This window comes from Heteronotia binoei, chromosome 8, assembly GCF_032191835.1.
Source record: "Heteronotia binoei isolate CCM8104 ecotype False Entrance Well chromosome 8, APGP_CSIRO_Hbin_v1, whole genome shotgun sequence".
Classification (NCBI taxonomy): Eukaryota; Metazoa; Chordata; class Lepidosauria; order Squamata; family Gekkonidae; genus Heteronotia; species Heteronotia binoei.
Genome location: NC_083230.1, coordinates 130331840 through 130349912, shown reverse-complemented (window position 1 = coordinate 130349912; position 18073 = coordinate 130331840). Strand labels below are relative to the sequence as shown.

General features: G+C 52.2%; 1 protein-coding gene across 1 annotated transcript in view; it reads right to left on the bottom strand.

Moving 5' to 3' along the window:
- Positions 1-7839, bottom strand: part of GOLGB1 (golgin B1) — a 59677-nt gene extending 51838 nt beyond the window's left edge. The window contains 3 exon segments of the mRNA XM_060244493.1: positions 2399-2563; positions 4200-4355; positions 7737-7839. Coding sequence (XP_060100476.1) covers positions 2399-2563; positions 4200-4355; positions 7737-7826 — 411 coding nt within the window. The 5' untranslated portion in view covers positions 7827-7839.
- Between the last annotated feature and the right edge of the window lie 10234 nt (positions 7840-18073).

Sequence of the window (18073 nt, the reverse complement as noted above, 5' to 3'; positions counted from 1 at the left end):
AGCTACTCTTAAGGGGTTCCTGTCAATCACTGGCTGGATTACTACAATGGGTTTTACATAGGGCTGCCCTTGAAGACAACTCAGAAGCTACAGGTGGTCCAGAATGTAGTAGCTTGACCATTGCTGGGGGCCAGCCACCAGAAACATGTATTGTCCATTTTAAAATAGCTACATTGTCTGTTTCCAAGTTCAATTCAGGGCACTACTTATGACCTTTAAAGACCTTAATAAATTGGGACCCACATGTTTGGAAGACCATCGCTTCCTCTCGGTCCCTGTGAGCAACTATGTCAGCCATCTGCTGGATATTCCACCATTGGGGTGACCCATCTGGCAATCACCAGAGAAGAAAAAGAAGACTTCAGATTTATACCCCGCCCTTCCCTCTGAATCAAGAGACACAGAGGGGCTTACAATCTCCTATATCTTCTCCTCCCACAACAGACACCCTGTCAGGTGGGTGGGGCTGAGAGGGCTCTCACAGCAGCTGCCCTTTCAAGGACAACCTCTGCCAGAGCTATGGCTGACCCAAGGCCATTCCAGCACTGCAACTGGAGTGGGGAATCAAACCCGGTTCTCCCAGATAAGAGAGCCATGACTGACCCAAGACCATTCCAGCAAGTGCAAGGGAAGGAGTGAGGAATCAAACCCGGTTCTCCCAGATAAGAGAGCTATGGCTGACCCAAGGCCATTCCAGCAGCTGCAAGTGCAGGAGTGAGGAATCAAACCCGGTTCTCCCAGATAAGAGAGCTCTGGCTGACCCAAGGCCATTCCAGAAGCTGCCAGTGGAGGAGCGGGGAATCAAACCCGGCTCCCCCAGATAAGAGAGCTCTGGCTGACCCAAGGCCATTCCAGCAGGTGCTAGTGGAGGAGTGGGGAATCAAACCCGGCTCTCCCAGATAAGAGTCCGCACACTACACCAAAGTGGCACCCTGGGCCCTTTCCACTGAGACTGGTTCTGTGGGAGGGGTTCACTGGAGAGGAGGGCATCTTGTTGAAGATCCTCAAGAGACCTGCAAAGTCCACCTATTTGCCAGCCCTAAGTGAGCCAGTTTGGTGAAGTGTGTGGACTCTTATCTGGGAGAACCGGGTTTGATTCCCCACTCCTCCACTTGCACCTGCTGGAATGGCCTTGGGTCAGCCAGAGCTCTCTTATCTGGGAGAACCGGGTTTGATTCCCCACTCCTCCACTTGCACCTGCTGGAATGGCCTTGGGTCAGCCAGAGCTCTCTTATCTGGGAGAACCGGGTTGGATTCCCCACTCCTCCACTTGCACCTGCTGGAATGGCCTTGGGTCAGCCAGAGCTCTCATATCTGGGAGAGCCGGGTTTGATTCCCCACTCCTCCAGTTGCACCTGCTGGAATGGCCTTGGGTCAGCCATAGCTCTCTTATCTGGGAGAACCGGGTTTGATTCCCCACTCCTCCACTTGCACCTGCTGGAATGGCCTTGGGTCAGCCAGAGCTTTCTTATCTGGGAGAACCGGGTTTGATTCCCCACTCCTCCACTTGCAGCTGCTGGAATGGCCTTGGGTCAGCCAGAGCTCTCTTATCTGGGAGAACCGGGTTTGATTCCCCACTCCTCCACTTGCAGCTGCTGGAATGGCCTTGGGTCAGCCAGAGCTTTCTTATCTGGGAGAACCGGGTTTGATTCCCCACTCCTCCACTTTCAGCTGCTGGAATGGCCTTGGGTCAGCCAGAGCTTTCTTATCTGGGAGAACCGGGTTTGATTATCCACTCCTCCTTGCAGTTGCTGGAATGGCCTTGGGTCAGCCAGAGCTCTCTTATCTGGGAGAACCGGGTTTGATTCCCCACTCCTCCACTTGCAGCTGCTGGAATGGCCTTGGGTCAGCCAGAGCTTTCTTATCTGGGAGAACCGGGTTTGATTCCCCACTCCTCCACTTGCAGCTGCTGGAATGGCCTTGGGTCAGCCAGAGCTCTCTTATCTGGGAGAACCGGGTTGGATTCCCCACTCCTCCACTTGCCCCTGCTGGAATGGCCTTGGGTCAGCCAGAGCTCTCTTATCTGGGAGAACCGGGTTGGATTCCCCACTCCTCCACTTGCCCCTGCTGGAATGGCCTTGGGTCAGCCAGAGCTTTCTTATCTGGGAGAACCGGGTTTGATTCCCCACTCCTCCACTTGCAGGTGCAGAGGTTGTCCTTGAAAGGGCAGCTGCTGTGAGCGCCCTTTCAGCCCCACCCACCTCACAGGGTGTCTGTTGTGGGGGAGGAAGGGAAAGGAGATTGTGAGCCGCTCTGAGATTCGGAATCTCTGAGCAGAGGGTGGAATATAAATCCAACATCATCATCATCCATTCTGCCTCCAAAGAGAGGCATGGCCGGGTGAGAGAACTGAATCAGCCCCAGGCTGAAAAGAATACGGGTTTCGCAGCAGGCCCACCTTAGCAGGAGAAGGAGGCGGAGGCGGCTCTTGGGGCAGGCCTTCCGCAGGCCCAGCAGCTCCCTGCTCCGTCAGCTCCTCGATGCGCTTGTTGAGCGAGGCCACCTTGGCTTTGGCCTGCAGCTTCAGCTTGGCCAGCTTGGCCTCGGCAGACTGCCTTTCCTCCTGCAGGGGGGAGTTACACAGAGGGTGAGCCCAAGCACAAGCCGGCACGCCGCAAAAGCACGCGACACGGAGACTCTCAGGGGAACCTGGCACTGAGTATCTATCTGCGGGATGGAGGACCTGGGAAGGAGCTGTCTCCCGGGAGGGGCTGAGAGAGACAACTTCGCGGAAAGGACATGGTGAAGGACCCCCACCCCCGCACCCCATGGCTCATCATAACAAGCAGCTGCGACCTAATTGCAAAGACGTACTTGATGGCACCTGGGTTTTGGCCGCTGTATGACACAGAGTGTTGGACTGGATGGGCCACTGGCCTGATCCAACATGGCTTCTCTTATGTTCTTATGTGGCACAGAGTGTTGGACTGGATGGGACATTGGCCTGATCCAACATGGCTTCTCTTATGTTCTTATGTGGCACAGAGTGTTGGACTGGATGGGCCACTGGCCTGATCCAACATGGCTTCTCTTATGTTCTTATGTGGCACAGAGTGTTGGACTGGATGGGACATTGGCCTGATCCAACATGGCTTCTCTTATGTTCTTATGTGGCACAGAGTGTTGGACTGGATGGGCCACTGGCCTGATCCAACATGGCTTCTCTTATGTTCTTTTGTGACACAGAGTGTTGGACTGGAGGGGCCACTGGCCTGATCCAACAGGGCTTCTCTTATGTTCTTATGTGGCACAGAGTGTTGGACTGGATGGGCCACTGGCCTGATCCAACATGGCTTCTCTTATGTTCTTTTGTGACACAGAGTGTTGGACTGGAGGGGCCACTGGCCTGATCCAACAGGGCTTCTCTTATGTTCTTATGTGGCACAGAGTGTTGGACTAGATGCGCCACTGGCCTGATCCAACAGGGCTTCTCTTATGTTCTTCTGTGACAGAGTGTTGGACTGGAGGGGCACCTGGCCTGATCCAACATGGCTTCTCTTATGTTCTTATGTGACACAGAGTGTTGGACTGGAAGGGCCATCAGCCTTACCCAACATGGCTTCTCTTATGTTCTTATGTCTGCGGCAGTGATGCTCTGTATTCTTGGTGCTTGTGGGGGGAAGAGTGGGAAGGCTTCTGGAATTCTGGCCTCTGGTGGACCTTCTCTGCGGAGACCAGGGCCTGGGAAGGAGCTGTCTCCCGGGAAGGGCTGACAGAACTTCGGGGAAAGGACATGGTGAAGGACCCTCCCCCCGCACCCCATGGCTCATCATGGCAGGCAGCTGCGACCTTATTGGAAAAGACGTACATCAGAAGGTTTATGGAGAAGGACAACCAAGGCAAGCTGTGGATGTGCAACGGCCAACAGCTAGAAGGGGCTGTGAGGTTAGAAATCCAATTCGGGTCACCACACCTCAAAAAAGATATTATAGCGCTGGGAAAAGTTCAGGAAAGGGCAACATATGAAGCTGCCTTCTACTGAATCAGACCCTTGGTCCATCAAAGTCAGTATTGTCTTCTCAGACTGGCAGCGGCTCTCCAGGGTCTCAAGCTGAGGTTTTTCACACCATTTTGCCTGGACCCTTTTTTGGAGATGCCGGGGATTGAACCTGGGACCTTCTGCTTACCAAGCAGATGCTCTACCACTGAGCCACTGTCCCTCCCAACAGCACTTTACCCTCAGCACAAAGGAGAAGTACCTGGTGGGCGGCCTCCTGCTGCTGGAGCTGAGCATCCTTTTCCCGCACCAGGCCCTTCAGCTGCACCACCAGCCTCTCCATGTGGGCCAGCCGCTCCAGCACGTCCTCGGGGGTCTCCTCCCCATTCTGCTGGCTCGGCTCCGCCTCCGGCCCCTGCTGGAAGAAACAAAAAAGAACTCCATGAAACAAGCAAACAGCACCGCAACTCTCTGCCCGGAAGCCCGCGTTCGTCGTGAGGATCGATTTCTTTACCGGCTCCAGAGATTCAACGCTGAACGGCCTGCCTGGTTCACATTCCCAAGGCCACTTATAGAATCGCAGAATGATAAGAGTCAGGCGCTGTTACGTGAGCCACTACGGGGTATTGTCAGCAGATCCCCGGTAGAAGGGATCTTTCCCACACCTCTTAAAGAGGCTGTGATCCGTCCCCTCTTGAAAAAAACCATCTGCAGATCCTGCCGTATTGGCAAACTATCGGGCGGTATCAAACCTTCCCTTTTTGGGTAAGGTTATAGAGCGGGCGGTGGCAACTCAGCTACAGGGATTCCTGGATGACACTTCTGCAGTGAATCCATTCCAGTCCGGCTTTCGACCAGGTCACGGGACGGAGACGGTTCTGGTCGCCCTCATAGATGACCTCAGGCGACACCTGGATCGGGGCGGCTCAGAGGTGCTGTTATTACTAGATCTGTCGGTTGCATTTGATACGGTCAACCATCAGCTACTGACTAGCCGCCTTGCCGACATGGGGATTCAGGGGTCTGCCTTACAGTGCTTGGCCTCTTTTCCCCAAGATCGGGGACAAAGGGTGGTGATAGGGGAGGAATCATCCCGAAGGCACCCACTTATATGTGATGTGCCACAGGGTGCGGTTCTGTCCCCGATGTTATTTAACATCTATATGCGCCCCCTTGCCCAGATTGTCAGGAGGTATGGGCTGGGATGTCACCAATATGCAGACGATACCCAGCTCTATCTATTGATGAGTGGTCAGTCCAACTGTACCCCAGAAAATCTAGACCTGGCTCTTCAAGCCGCAGCATCTTGGGTTGAAGCTGAATCCGACAAAGATGGAGGTTCTCTACCTGAGCCAGGGTGGTCCGGGGGGGAGATCCCTCTGCCGGCTCTTGTCGGGGTGTCACTAATACCGGCCCCTAAGGTCAAGCGCTTGGGTGTGCTCCTGGAGCCCTCTCTTACAATGGAGGCCCAGGTAGCAGCCACTACCAGATCCGCCTTTTTTCATCTTCGGAGGGTGCGGCAGTTGGACCCTTTCCTGGAGCATGACGACTTAGCAATGGTGATCCATGCTACGGTCACCTCACGAATAGATCCCTGGTGCCAAAAGGTTGGGGACTGCTGATCTAGTCCAACCTCGTTCCATGCAGGATCAGCCTAAAGCATCTCCAACAAAAAATCATCCAGCCGCATTGTGAAGACAGCCAATGAATGGAGCTCCCCCCCTTCCTGGGCAGCTGGTTCCACCTCCGAACTACTCTGGCCATATAATGTTGTCCCTAATATCCAGCCGGTACTTTTCTGCTTGTAATGTGAGCCTATTGCTTTGTGTCCTATCCTTGGCTGCCAAGTGAAACAGCTCCGTGCCCTCCTCTAAATGGAAAGGAAAGGTCCCCCGTGCAAGCACCAGTCGTTTCCGACTCTGGGGTGACGTTGCTCTCACAACGTTTTCACGGCAGACTTTTTTACAGGGTGGTTTGCCATTGCCTTCCCCAGTCATCTACACTTCCCCCTCAGCAAGCTGGGGACTCATTTTATTGACCTCGGAAGGATGGAAGGCTGAGTCAACCTCGAGCCGGCTACCTGAAAACCCAGCTTCTGCTGGGATCAAACTCAGATCGTGAGCAGAGAGTTCAGACTCCAGTACTGCAGCTTTAACACTCTGCGCCACGGGGCTTGTAAATGACAGCCCTTCAAATATTTAAAGAGAGCAATTGTGTCCCCCCTCTTCTCCAGACAGAGCTTTCCCAAGGCCCCTCAACCTTTCCTCAGAGGCTTCTTCCTCCAGACCCCTGATCACCCTCTTTGCCCTCTTCTGCACCCGCTCGATTTTGTCCACTTCACACTGCAACCAACAAGCTGCACATGTGAACAAGCCACTGCAGACCAATCACCACAAACAAACTTCCGAATTGCTTCAACTGCAATGTTTGTTAGTGAAGGTAATTCTCCCATTCAGCTAGAAGCCGTTAGGCGTCAAAGGAACAAAACACAAGAAGCCATGACATGTGAAGTGGTCTAAACGTTGCAGTTATTGCTGGGACAGGAACGCAGCTGAACTCAAGACGGTCCATAGAAAGGCAGAATACATGGGACTTATAGGGTGATTAACATGTGGAACTCACTGCCACAGGAGGTAGTGGCAGCTACAAGCATAGCCAGCTTCAAAAGGGGATTGGATAAAAATATGGAGCAGAGGTCCATCAGTGGCTATTAGCCACAGTATATATATATATTTGGCCGCTGTGTGACACAGATGTTGGACTTGATGGGCCATTGGCCTGATCCAACATGGCTTCTCTTATGTTCTTATGCCCTAATGCCTGGCTGGAGACAGACTCAGCTGATGTACCACCTCCCAGGGCTAAGCTACCCAAGCCCAACGTGGATCACATCAGCCTTTTCTGTTGATGCATCACACTGCCTGCTCACATTTAACTTACGGCCCATCCATACCCCAAGATCTTGTTCACACACCCTGCTACCCAGAAGCGTATCCCCCATCCAGCATGCGTGTGTCTCATTTTTGTTACTGAGATGTAGAACTCGGCACTTATCCTTGCTAAATTGCATCTTATTCACTTCCACCCATTTTCCCAGCACGTTCAGATTTCACCAAATTCTCTATCAGCTGGTGTCTTCGCTGCGCCTCCCAATTTGATGAGAAGTCCCCCCACACCCTCATCTGGGCTGGCTTTCTTTTCTCGCCTTCCGGGGCAACTCCGGATGCTGGTTTTCAGCAGTCTCTTAGTATCAGCAGTTCAGAGATCTCCTCTGCCCCACAGCTAACCTCCAAGCTCAACCGAAGCAAAAAATGAGAATAGGGCAGGAACACGGATGTTGCAACAACTCTGTGATGCAGCGGTCGCAGTGTTAGCCCTGGATCCACACCAGCTTTTCCGCAGGAGCAGAGACACAGAGTACAACTCTGGGTTGCCTTCTGTAGCAGCCCAAAATGCCCTCTGAAATCCTGTTTCTGGAGGACATGCAAGCCAGGAACATAATTTGCCTGCAGCCATTCGGCAGGAATGCAAAAAGCCACACTCTGTGGGCGGGAGCCCTTCTATCTGCAAACATACTGGCGTGGCTCCAAGACTCAGTCTGAGAAACCTGGGTTCAAATCCTCGCTCCACCATGAAGCTCATCGGTTGACCTTGGGACAGTCACACACGCTTGGCCAACCCTATCAAAAAGGGCCACAGTGAGGATAAAATATGGAGGGCAGAACCGCAGAGCTACTCTCAGTTCCTTGACGGAAGAGTGGGAGGAAAGTGTACAAGATGGAGAAGAGAGGATACTTACAGCAGGCAAAGTCCCGATCTCTGCACCGTCCCCTTCCCCGGACAGCTCCTGCAGGACGGTGTTGGCCAGCCCTGACAAACGGCTCAGCATCTTGAGCCTGCGGATGAATGAAATCAAAGTCAGTAGTGCTGAGCGGAGAAGAGAATCATAGAGTTGGAAGGGACCTCCAGGGTCATCTAGTCCAACCCCCTGCATGATGCAGGAAACCCACAAACACCTCCCCCTAAATTCACAGGATCTTCATTGCTGTCAGATGGCCATCTAGCCTCTGTTGAAAAACCTCCAAGGAAGGAGAGCCCACCATCTCCCAAGGAGGAAGCCTGTTCCACTGAGGAACTGCTCTAAACTCAAAAACCCCTCCCCCTAAATTCACAGGATCTTCATTGCTGTCAGATGGCCATCTAGCCTCTATTGAAAAACCTCCAAGGAAACAGGATCTTCATTGCTGTCAGATGGCCATCTAGCCTCTGTTGAAAAACCTCCAAGGAAGGAGAGCCCACCACCTCCCCAGGAAGCCAGTTCCACTGAGGAACTGCTCTAAACTCACAAACCCCTCCCCCTAAATTCACAGGATCTTCATTGCTGTCAGATGGCCACCTAGCCTCTGTTGAAAAACCTCCAAGGAAGGAGAGCCCACCACCTCCCCAGGAGGAAGCCTGTTCCACTGAGGAACCACTCTAAACTCACAAACCCCTCCCCCTAAATTCACAGGATCTTCATTGCTGTCAGATGGACATACAGCTTCTGTTGAAAAACCTCCAAGGAAGGAGAGCCCACCACCTCCCAAGGAGGAAGCCTGTTCCACTGAGGAACCGCTCTAAACTCACAAACCCCTCCCCCTACATTCACAGGATCCCCATTGCTGTCAGATGGCCATATAAGCCTCTGTTGAAAAACCTTCAAGGAAGGAGAGCCCACCACCTCCCCAGGAGGAAGCCTGTTCCACTGAGGAACCGCTCTAAACTCACAAACCCCTCCCCCTAAATTCACAGGATCTCCATTGCTGTCAGATGGCCATCTAGCCTCTGTTGAAAAACCTCCAAGGAAGGAGAGCCCACCACCTCCCCAGGAGGAAGCCTGTTCCACTGAGGAACCACTCTAAACTCACAAACCCTCCCCCTAAATTCACAGGATCCTCATTGCTGTCAGATGGCCATCCAGCCTCTGTTGAAAAACCTCCAAGGAAGGAGAGCCCACCACCTCCCCAGGAGGAAGCCAGTTCCACTGAGGAACTGCTCTAAACTCACAAACCCCTCCCCCTAAATTCACAGGATCTTCATTGCTGTCAGATGGCCACCTAGCCTCTGTTGAAAAACCTCCAAGGAAGGAGAGCCCACCACCTCCCCAGGAGGAAGCCTGTTCCACTGAGGAACCACTCTAAACTCACAAACCCCTCCCCCTAAATTCACAGGATCTTCATTGCTGTCAGATGGCCACCTAGCCTCTGTTGAAAAACCTCCAAGGAAGGAGAGCCCACCACCTCCCCAGGAGGAAGCCTGTTCCACTGAGGAACCGCTCTAAACTCACAAACCCCTCCCCCTAAATTCACAGGATCTCCATTGCTGTCAGATGGCCATCTAGCCTCTGTTGAAAAGCCTCCAAGGAAGAAGAGCCCACCACCTCCCGAGGAGGAAGCCTGTTCCACTGAGGAACCGCTCTAAACTCACAAACCCCTCCCCCTAAATTCACAGGATCCTCATTGCTGTCAGATGGCCACCTAGCCTCTGTTGAAAAACCTCCAAGGAAGAAGAGCCCACCACCTCCCGAGGAGGAAGCCTGTTCCACTGAGGAACCACTCTAAACTCACAAACACCTCCCCCTAAATTCACAGGATCTCCATTGCTGTCAGATGGCCATCTAGCCTCTGTTGAAAAACCTCCAAGGAAGGAGAGCCCACCACCTCCCCAGGAGGAAGCCTGTTCCACTGAGGAACCACTCTAAACTCACAAACCCTCCCCCTAAATTCACAGGATCCTCATTGCTGTCAGAGGGCCATCCAGCCTCTGTTGAAAAACCTCCAAGGAAGGAGAGCCCACCACCTCCCCAGGAGGAAGCCTGTTCCACTGAGGAACCACTCTAAACTCACAAACCCCTCCCCCTAAATTCACAGGATCTTCATTGCTGTCAGATGGCCATCTAGCCTCTGTTGAAAAACCTCCAAGGAAGGAAAGACCACCACCTCCCCAGGAGGAAGCCTGTTCCACTGAGGAACCGCTCTAAACTCACAAACCTCTCCCCCTAAATTCACAGGATCTTCATTGCTGTCAGATGGCCATCTAGCCTCTGTTGAAAAACCTCCAAGGAAGGAGAGCCCAAGGAAAGAGAACAGATTGCTAACTAAAGCAATTGGAAAAGCCTAAGAAGTCTCCGGACACCATTCTACTTGTTCCCTGTACATTATCCCTATTTTAAAAGATATGGAATCTCAGAGTGGCTCACAATCTTCTCTACCTTCCTCCCATCCCACAACAGACAGCTTGTGAGGTGGATGGGGATGAGAGAGCTCTCACAGAAGCTGCTCTTTCAAAGACTCCTGCAAGAGCTATGGTCGACCCAAGGCCATGCCAGCAGGTGCAAGTGGAGAAGTGGGGAATCAAACCCGGTTCTCCCAGATAAGAGAGCTATGGCTGACCCAAGGCCATTCCAGCAGCTGCAAGTGGAGGAGGGGGGAATCCAACCCGGTTCTACCAGATAAGAGAGCTCTGGCTGACCCAAGGCCATTGAACATATGAACATATGTTCATATGTTGAACATTGAACATATGAAGCTGCCTTATACTGAATCAGACCCTCGGTCCATCAAAGTCAGTATTGTCTACTCAGACTGGCAGCGGCTCTCCAGGGTGTCAAGCTGAGGTTTTTCACACCTACTTGCCTGGACCCCTTTCAGTTGGAGATGCCGGGGATTGAACCGGGGACCTTCTGCTTACCAAGCAGATGCTCTACCACTGAGCCACTGTCCATTCCAGCAGCTGCAAGTGGAGGAGTGGGGAATCAAACCCAGCTCTCCCAGATAAGAGAGCCCTGGCTGACCCGAGGCCATTCCAGCAGCTGCAAGTGGAGGAGTGGGGAATCAAACCCAGCTCTCCCAGATAAGAGAGCCATGGCTGACCCAAGGCCATTCCAGCAGCTGCGAGTGGAGGTGGGGAGAATCAAATCTGGTTCTCCCAGATAAGAGAGCTCTGGCTGACCCAAGGCCATTCCAGCAGCTGCGAGTGGAGGAGTGGGGAATGAAACCCAGATCTCCCAGATGAGAGAACTATGGCTGACCCAAGGCCATTCCAGCAGGTGCAAGTGGGGAATCAAACCCGGTTCTCCCGGATTAGAGAGCTATGGCTGACCCAAGGCCATTCCAGCAGGTGCAAGTGGAGGAGGGGGGAATCAAACCCAGTTCTCCCAGATAAGAGAGCTCTGGCTGACCCAAGGCCATTCCAGCAGCTGCGAGTGGAGGAGTGGGGAATCAAACCTGGTTCTCCAAGATAACAGTCTGCACATTAGACCACTGCACCAAACTGGCTCTCTGCCTTTTATCTGAGTTTCCAGGCAGATCTGATAAATGCTATGTATTCACTCTCCCTGCAAGATTGCCTTAATGGAATCACACTTTAAGCCACCAAATTTGGCACTTAGGCTCAGCCGATAAGGAAGCAAATGCTTCAGTCCTTTCATTCCCTACCCTTAACTAAGTTAAGAACCTCTACTGTTTGTATATGTTTTATTCGTGTTTAGCTTGTACCCTTCTGTTGACAGATCTTTGATGCATTTCCTTCTTGGGCCGAAAGAAGCGAGTGGACGCACCTGAGCAGGCAAGCCAATGAAAGCTATTCTTGGCAAGCAAATCTGAAGACTTCTTTTGTGAAGCTGCCTTCACTCCACATCACAAAGGCAGTGGCTTCCGGAAGCCCTGAAAGAAACAGGTGTGGGCCTCCTCGTCTGCATTTTCCCACATTTCCAAACAGCTGCGAGAAAGAAGAAGAAGATAGCAGATTTATACCCCACCCTTCTCTCTGAATCAAGAGACTCAGAGCTGCTCACGGATTCCTATATCTCCTTCCCCCCCAACAGACACCCTGCGATGTGGGTGGGGATGAGAGAGCTCTCACAGAAGCTGCCCTTTCAAGGACAACCTCTGCCAGAGCTGTGGCTGACCCAAGGCCATGCTAGCAGCTGCAAGTGGAGGAGTGGGGAATCAAACCCGGTTCTCCCAGATAAGAGAGCTCTGGCTGACCCAAGGCCATGCTAGCAGCTGCAAGTGGAGGAGTGGGGAATCAGACCCGGTTCTCCCAGATAAGAGAGCTATGGCTGACCCAAGGCCATTCCAGCAGCTGCAAGTGGAGGAGTGGGGAATCAAACCCGGTTCTCCCAGATAAGAGAGCTCTGGCTGACCCAAGGCCATTCCAGCAGGTGCAAGTGGAGGACTGGGGAATCAAACCCAGTTCTCCCAGATAAGAGAGCTTGGCTGACCCAAGGCCATTCCAGCAGCTGCAAGTGGAGGAGAAATCAAGCCCGGTTATTGCAGATAAGAGAGCTCTGGCTGACCCAAGGCCATTCCAGCAGCTGCAAGTGGAGGTGTGGGGGAATCAAATCCGGTTCTCCCAGATAAGAGTCCGCACACTTCACCACTACACCAACACTGGCTCTTTACACCAAACTAGCTCTCTCTGGAGGCAAATGAACAGGGGAGGGGGCAGCTGAGACACTGCAGAGTCAAAGTTTGCCCCAGGCTTTCACCCAAAGGAAATCCTTCAATATACATTTAACTGCAGAAACCAGGTTATCTTGTATCCCAGTGACTGCCACTCTCATTCATCTCGCCCCGCCCCCCATACATACATTCCAGGCTTATGAAAAGCACCTGCTAAAGCTTTGCCAGCTCTTCCTTACAGCAGTGGCAGGAACACCAGCCAACACAACTCAATAACAGCTGATAAGAGCCTCCTGGTTGAGATCCGGAGGCCGGGTGGGGCAGCTGGGCACAGTGACAGCAGCCATTTCCCTGGAGCTGTTTATTCAGATCAAAGATTTCCTTGACAAAAAGCTGCAGTGCAGCAAGCTAAGAGAATGAGCGACAAATCGAGAAGCCTTCTATTTGAAGAACATGATACTGGATTTATATCCCGCCCTCCACTCTGAATCTCAGTTTCAGAACGGTCACAATCTCCTTTATCTTCCCGCCCTGCCCCCCATAACAGACACCCTGTGAGGTGGGTTGGGCTGAGAGAGCTCTGACAGAAGCTGCCCTTTCAAGGACAACTCACGAGAGCTATGGCTAACCCAAGGCCATTCCAGCAGCTGCAAGTGGAGGAGTGGGGAATCAAACCCGGTTCTCTCAGATAAGAGAGCTCTGGCTGACCCAAGGCCATTCCAGCAGCTGCAAGTGGAGGAGTGGGGAATCAAATCCGGTTCTCCCAGATAAGAGAGCTCTGGCTGACCCAAGGCCATTCCAGTAGCTGCAAGTGGAGGAGTGGGGAATCAAACCCGGTTCTCCCAGATAAGAGAGCTATGGCTGATCCGAGGCCATTCCAGCAGCTGCAAGTGGAGGAGTGGGGAATCCAACCCGGTTCTCCCAGATAAGAGAGCTCTGGCTGACCCAAGGCCATTCCAGCAGCTGCAAGTGGAGGAGTGGGGAATCCAACCCGGTTCTCCCAGATAAGAGAGCTCTGGCTGACCCAAGGCCATTCCAGCAGCTGCAAATGGAGGAGGGGGGAATCAAACCCGGTTCTCCCAAATAAGAGAGCTCTGGCTGACCCAAGGCCATTCCAGCAGCTGCAAGTGGAGGAGTAGCGAATCAAACCCGGTTCTCCCAGATAAGAAAGCTCTGGCTGACCCAAGGCCATTCCAGCAGGTGCGAGTGGAGGAGTGGGGAATCCAACCCAGTTCTCCCAGATAAGAGAGCTCTGGCTGACCCAAGGCCATTCCAGCAGCTGCAAGAGGAGGAGTGGGGAATCCAACCCGGTTCTCCCAGATAAAAGACCTATGGCTGATCCAAGGCCATTCCAGCAGCTGCAAGTGGAGGAGTGGGGAATCCAACCCGGTTCTCCCAGATAAGAGTCTGTGCACTTAACCACTACACCAAACTGGATATCTTTAGAAGAAGACATCGTATTTGTCCCACGCCCCTGACTACAAATTTCAGAGTCTCAGAGCAGTAGCAATCTCTTTTACCTTCCCCCCCCCCCATAACAGACACACTGTGAGGTGGGTGGCAATGAGAGCTCTGAAAGAAGCTGCGCTTTCAAGAACAGCGTCCGCCAGAGCTCTGGCTGACCCAAGGCCATCTAAGGAAGGGGCTGAGGGGGAGTGGCAAAGAGTCACTGCTTGGCACACAGAAGGCCTCAGCTTCAATCTACAGCTAAAAGGATCAGGGCATAGATAATATATTCCTAGAGTTGGAAGGGACCCCCAGGGTCACCTAGTCCAACCCCTGCACAATGCAGGAAACTCACAAACCCCTCCCCCTAAATTCACAGGATCCTCATTGCTGTCAGATGGCCATCTAGCCTCTGTTGAAAAACCTCCAAGGAAGGAGAGCCCCCCACCTCCCCAGGAGGAAGCCTGTTAGAATCATAGAAGAGTTGGAAGGAACCTCCAGAGTCATCTAGTCCAACCCCCTGCACAATGCAGGAAACTCACAAACCCCTTCCCCTAAATTCACAGGATCCTCATTGCTGTCAGATGGCCATCTAGCCTCTGTTGAAAAACCTCCAAGGAAGGAGAGCCCACCACCTCCAGAGGAAGCCTGTTCCACGGGGGAACTGCTCTAAACTCACAAACCCCTCCCCCTAAATTCACAGGATCTTCATTGCTGTCAGATGGCCATCTAGCCTCTGTTGAAAATCCTACAAGGAAGGAGAGCCCACCACCTCCCCAGGAGGAAGCCTGTTAGAATCATAGAAGAGTTGGAAGGAACCTCCAGAGTCATCTAGTCCAACCCCCTGCACAATGCAGGAAACTCACAAACCCCTCCCCCTACATTCACAGGATCCTCATTGCTGTCAGATGGCCAACTAGCCTCTGTTGAAAAACCTCCAAGGAAGGAGAGCCCACCACCTCCCCAGGAGGAAGCCTGTTAGAATCATAGAAGAGTTGGAAGGAACCTCCAGAGTCATCTAGTCCAACCCCCTGCACAATGCAGGAAACTCACAAACCCCTCCCCCTAAATTCACAGGATCCTCATTGCTGTCAGATGGCCATGTAGCCTCTGTTGAAAAACCTCCAAGGAAGGAGAGCCCACCACCTCCCCAGGAGGAAGCCTGTTCCACTGAGGAACCGCTCTAAACTCAGAAACCCCTCCCCCTAAATTCACAGGATCCTCATTGCTGTCAGGTGGCCATCTAGCCTCTGTTGAAAAACCTCCAAGGAAGGAGAGCCCACCACCTCCCCAGGAGGAAGCCTGTTCCACTGAGGAACCGCTCTAAACTCACAAACCCCTCCCCTTAAATTCACAGGATCCTCATTGCTGTCAGATGGCCATCTAGCCTCTGTTGAAAAACCTCCAAGGAAGGAGAGCCCACCACCTCCCCAGGAGGAAGCCTGTTCCACTGAGGAACCGCTCTAAACTCACAAACCCCTCCCCTTAAATTCACAGGATCCTCATTGCTGTCAGATGTCTATCTATCCTCTGTTTCAAAACCTCAAGGAAGGAGAGCCCTTTAACACCGGCAGGAACAGCAGCCAGCAAAGGCTTTCACCCCAAGATGATGTGAAAGACTTCTGCCTGAGACCTTGGGAGAGCCACTGCCCGTCTGAGTAGGCTTTGGGTGTGTTCCTGCCCCCAATTCAAAACCAGAATTAACTTACTCCCAGTGACTTCTGGCTCTGCAGCCAGACCCTCTGACTGCCATGTGAGAGGTGAGAAGATTTACCTCCTTTAGAACTACAACTTCTCTCAAGTCCTGTATAAAGAGCATCCTTTTTAAAATAAGTTACGGGAAGCATCAGCAAAGTGAACGACTGTGACAACCAGCTGAAATTAGACTGGTGGAAATAGTCAGAAAGGCGTTTCGGCATCTACGTAACTCACAAGCACCAGGGGTTTTCTGTGGTTTGGAAAGCAGCGTTAGGCTTTCCCATGTCGCTGTGCAAAATTTCTAGATCCCAAAAGGACGAGGCCGCTGAGATGGTTCTAGTTACAGCTGGGGGCAATACAGCCTTCAAAATTATTAACCCATACCCTGACCTGGATAACCCAGGCAAGCCAGATCTCATCAGATCTTGGAAGGTAAGTGGGGCCAACTCTGGCAAGGACTTGGATGGGAGACCTCCTTGGAATACCAGCAGTCGGGAGGTGTGGACAGGCTTTATTCAGATCCCCGGTAGGGGTCAGTCACCATAGGTCACCATGCGCGCACACACACACTCACGCATGAACATTAAAAATACACCAAAAAAAGTATTAGCACACAACAATTTTCATTGGCCTGCCTCCCTTCTCACGTAAATTATCAATGTTCTTATCAATATTCTAGAATGAAAAGGGAGGGACGGTGGCTCAGTGGTAGAGCACCTGCTTGGTAAGCAGAAGGTCCCAGGTTCAATCCCCGGCATCTTCCACTAAAAAGGGTCCAGGCAAAGAGGTGTGAAAAACCTCAGCTTTAGACCCTGGAGAGCCGCTGCCGGTCTGAGTAGACAACACTGACTTTGATGGACCAAGTGTCTGATTCAGTATAAGGCAGCTTCATATATGTCCATATGAAAGAGGAGGAGCAAAAAACATCTATACTACTTTAGAAAAGATTCCCTGGTTAGTCACCTAGAAAGCACTCTCCAAGAGCATGAAGCTTCCACTGAGGAACCCCTCTAAACTCACAAACCCCTCCCCCTAAATTCACAGGATCCGCATTGCTGTCAGATGGCCATCTAGCCTCTGTTGAAAAACCTCCAAAGAAGGAGAGCCCACCACCTCCCAAGGGGGAAGCCTGTTCCACTGAGGAACAGCTTCAACAGTCATAGAATCCTAGAATCCTAGAGTCGGAAGGGACCTCCAGGATCATCTAGTCCAACCCCCTGCGCAATGCAGGAAACTCACAAATGCTCCACAAACATACACCCCCAGTGACACCTACTCCATGTCTAGAAGATCCCACCCCCCACCCCCCAAAAAACCCTCCAGGATCCCTGGCCTGTTGAAAAATTGTTGCCTGACCCCAAAGTGGTGAACAGCATTTCCCTGGATGTGCAAGAAAAGGCCATTGAACCACTGATGCAGCCCTTCCTGCCCTCAGTCTCCTGTTCTACCTAATTGTGTTATTTATCTGTTGTAACCCACTCTGAGCCCTCCTATGCAGGGGAGGGCAGGATCAGTGTTCCTTAAAGCTGAGTTAGTGTGAGCTAGCTCAGTTTTTTAGCCCCCCCAGCTCACACAGTTTTGTCTCAGCTCAGGAAAGATGGCCCCAGAGCAAACTAATTTATGCAGGAGCTCACAACTTTAATGCCAGTAGCTCACGAAGTAGAATTTTTGCTCACAGGACTCCACAGTTTAGAGGGAACATTAGTTACAGGCAGTGTTCCCTCTAAGAGCCCCGTGGCGCAGAGTGGTAAAGCAGCAGTACTGCAGTCGGAGCCCTCTTCTCACGACCTGAGTTCAATCCCAGCGGAAGCTGGTTCAGGTAGCCGGCTCCAGGTTGACTCAGCCTTCCATCCTTCCGAGGTCGGTCAAATGAGTACCCAGCTTGCCCGGGGGAAAGGGTAAAAGTCTGGGGAAGGCAATGGCAAACCACTCTGTAAAAAGCCTGCCATGAAAACGTTGTGAAAGCAACGTCACCCCAAAGTCGGAAATGACTGGTGCTTGCATAGGGGACTCCCTTGACCTTTTCATTCCCTCTAAGCTGAGTTAGTGTGAGCTAGCTCACAGTTCTTTAACCTCTGGTTCAACCCACTTTTGTCTCAGCTCAGGAAAAAATGGCCCCAGAGCAAACTAATTTACGTAGTAGCTCACAACTTTCATGCCAGTAGCTCGCGAAGTAGAATTTTTGCTCACAAGACTCCACAGCTTAGAGGGAGCAATGGTTACAACAATGTCCCCTCTAAGCTGAGTCAGTGTGAGCAAGCTCACGGTTTTTTAGTCTCTGGCTCACACATTTGCGTCTTAGCTCAGCCTGCTCAGGAAGGCTGGCCCCAGAGCACAATAATTGATGCAGCAGCTCCCAACTTGAATGGCAGCAGCTCACAAAGTAGAACTTTTGCTGACACGACTCCACGGCTTAAAGGGAACACTGGTTGCAGGCAGTGTTCCCTCTAAGCTGACTCAGCGTGAGCTAGCTCCCAGTGTTTTAGCCTCCGGCTCACACAATTTTTGTCTTGGAAAAATGGCCTCGGAGCACACTCACTTATGCAGT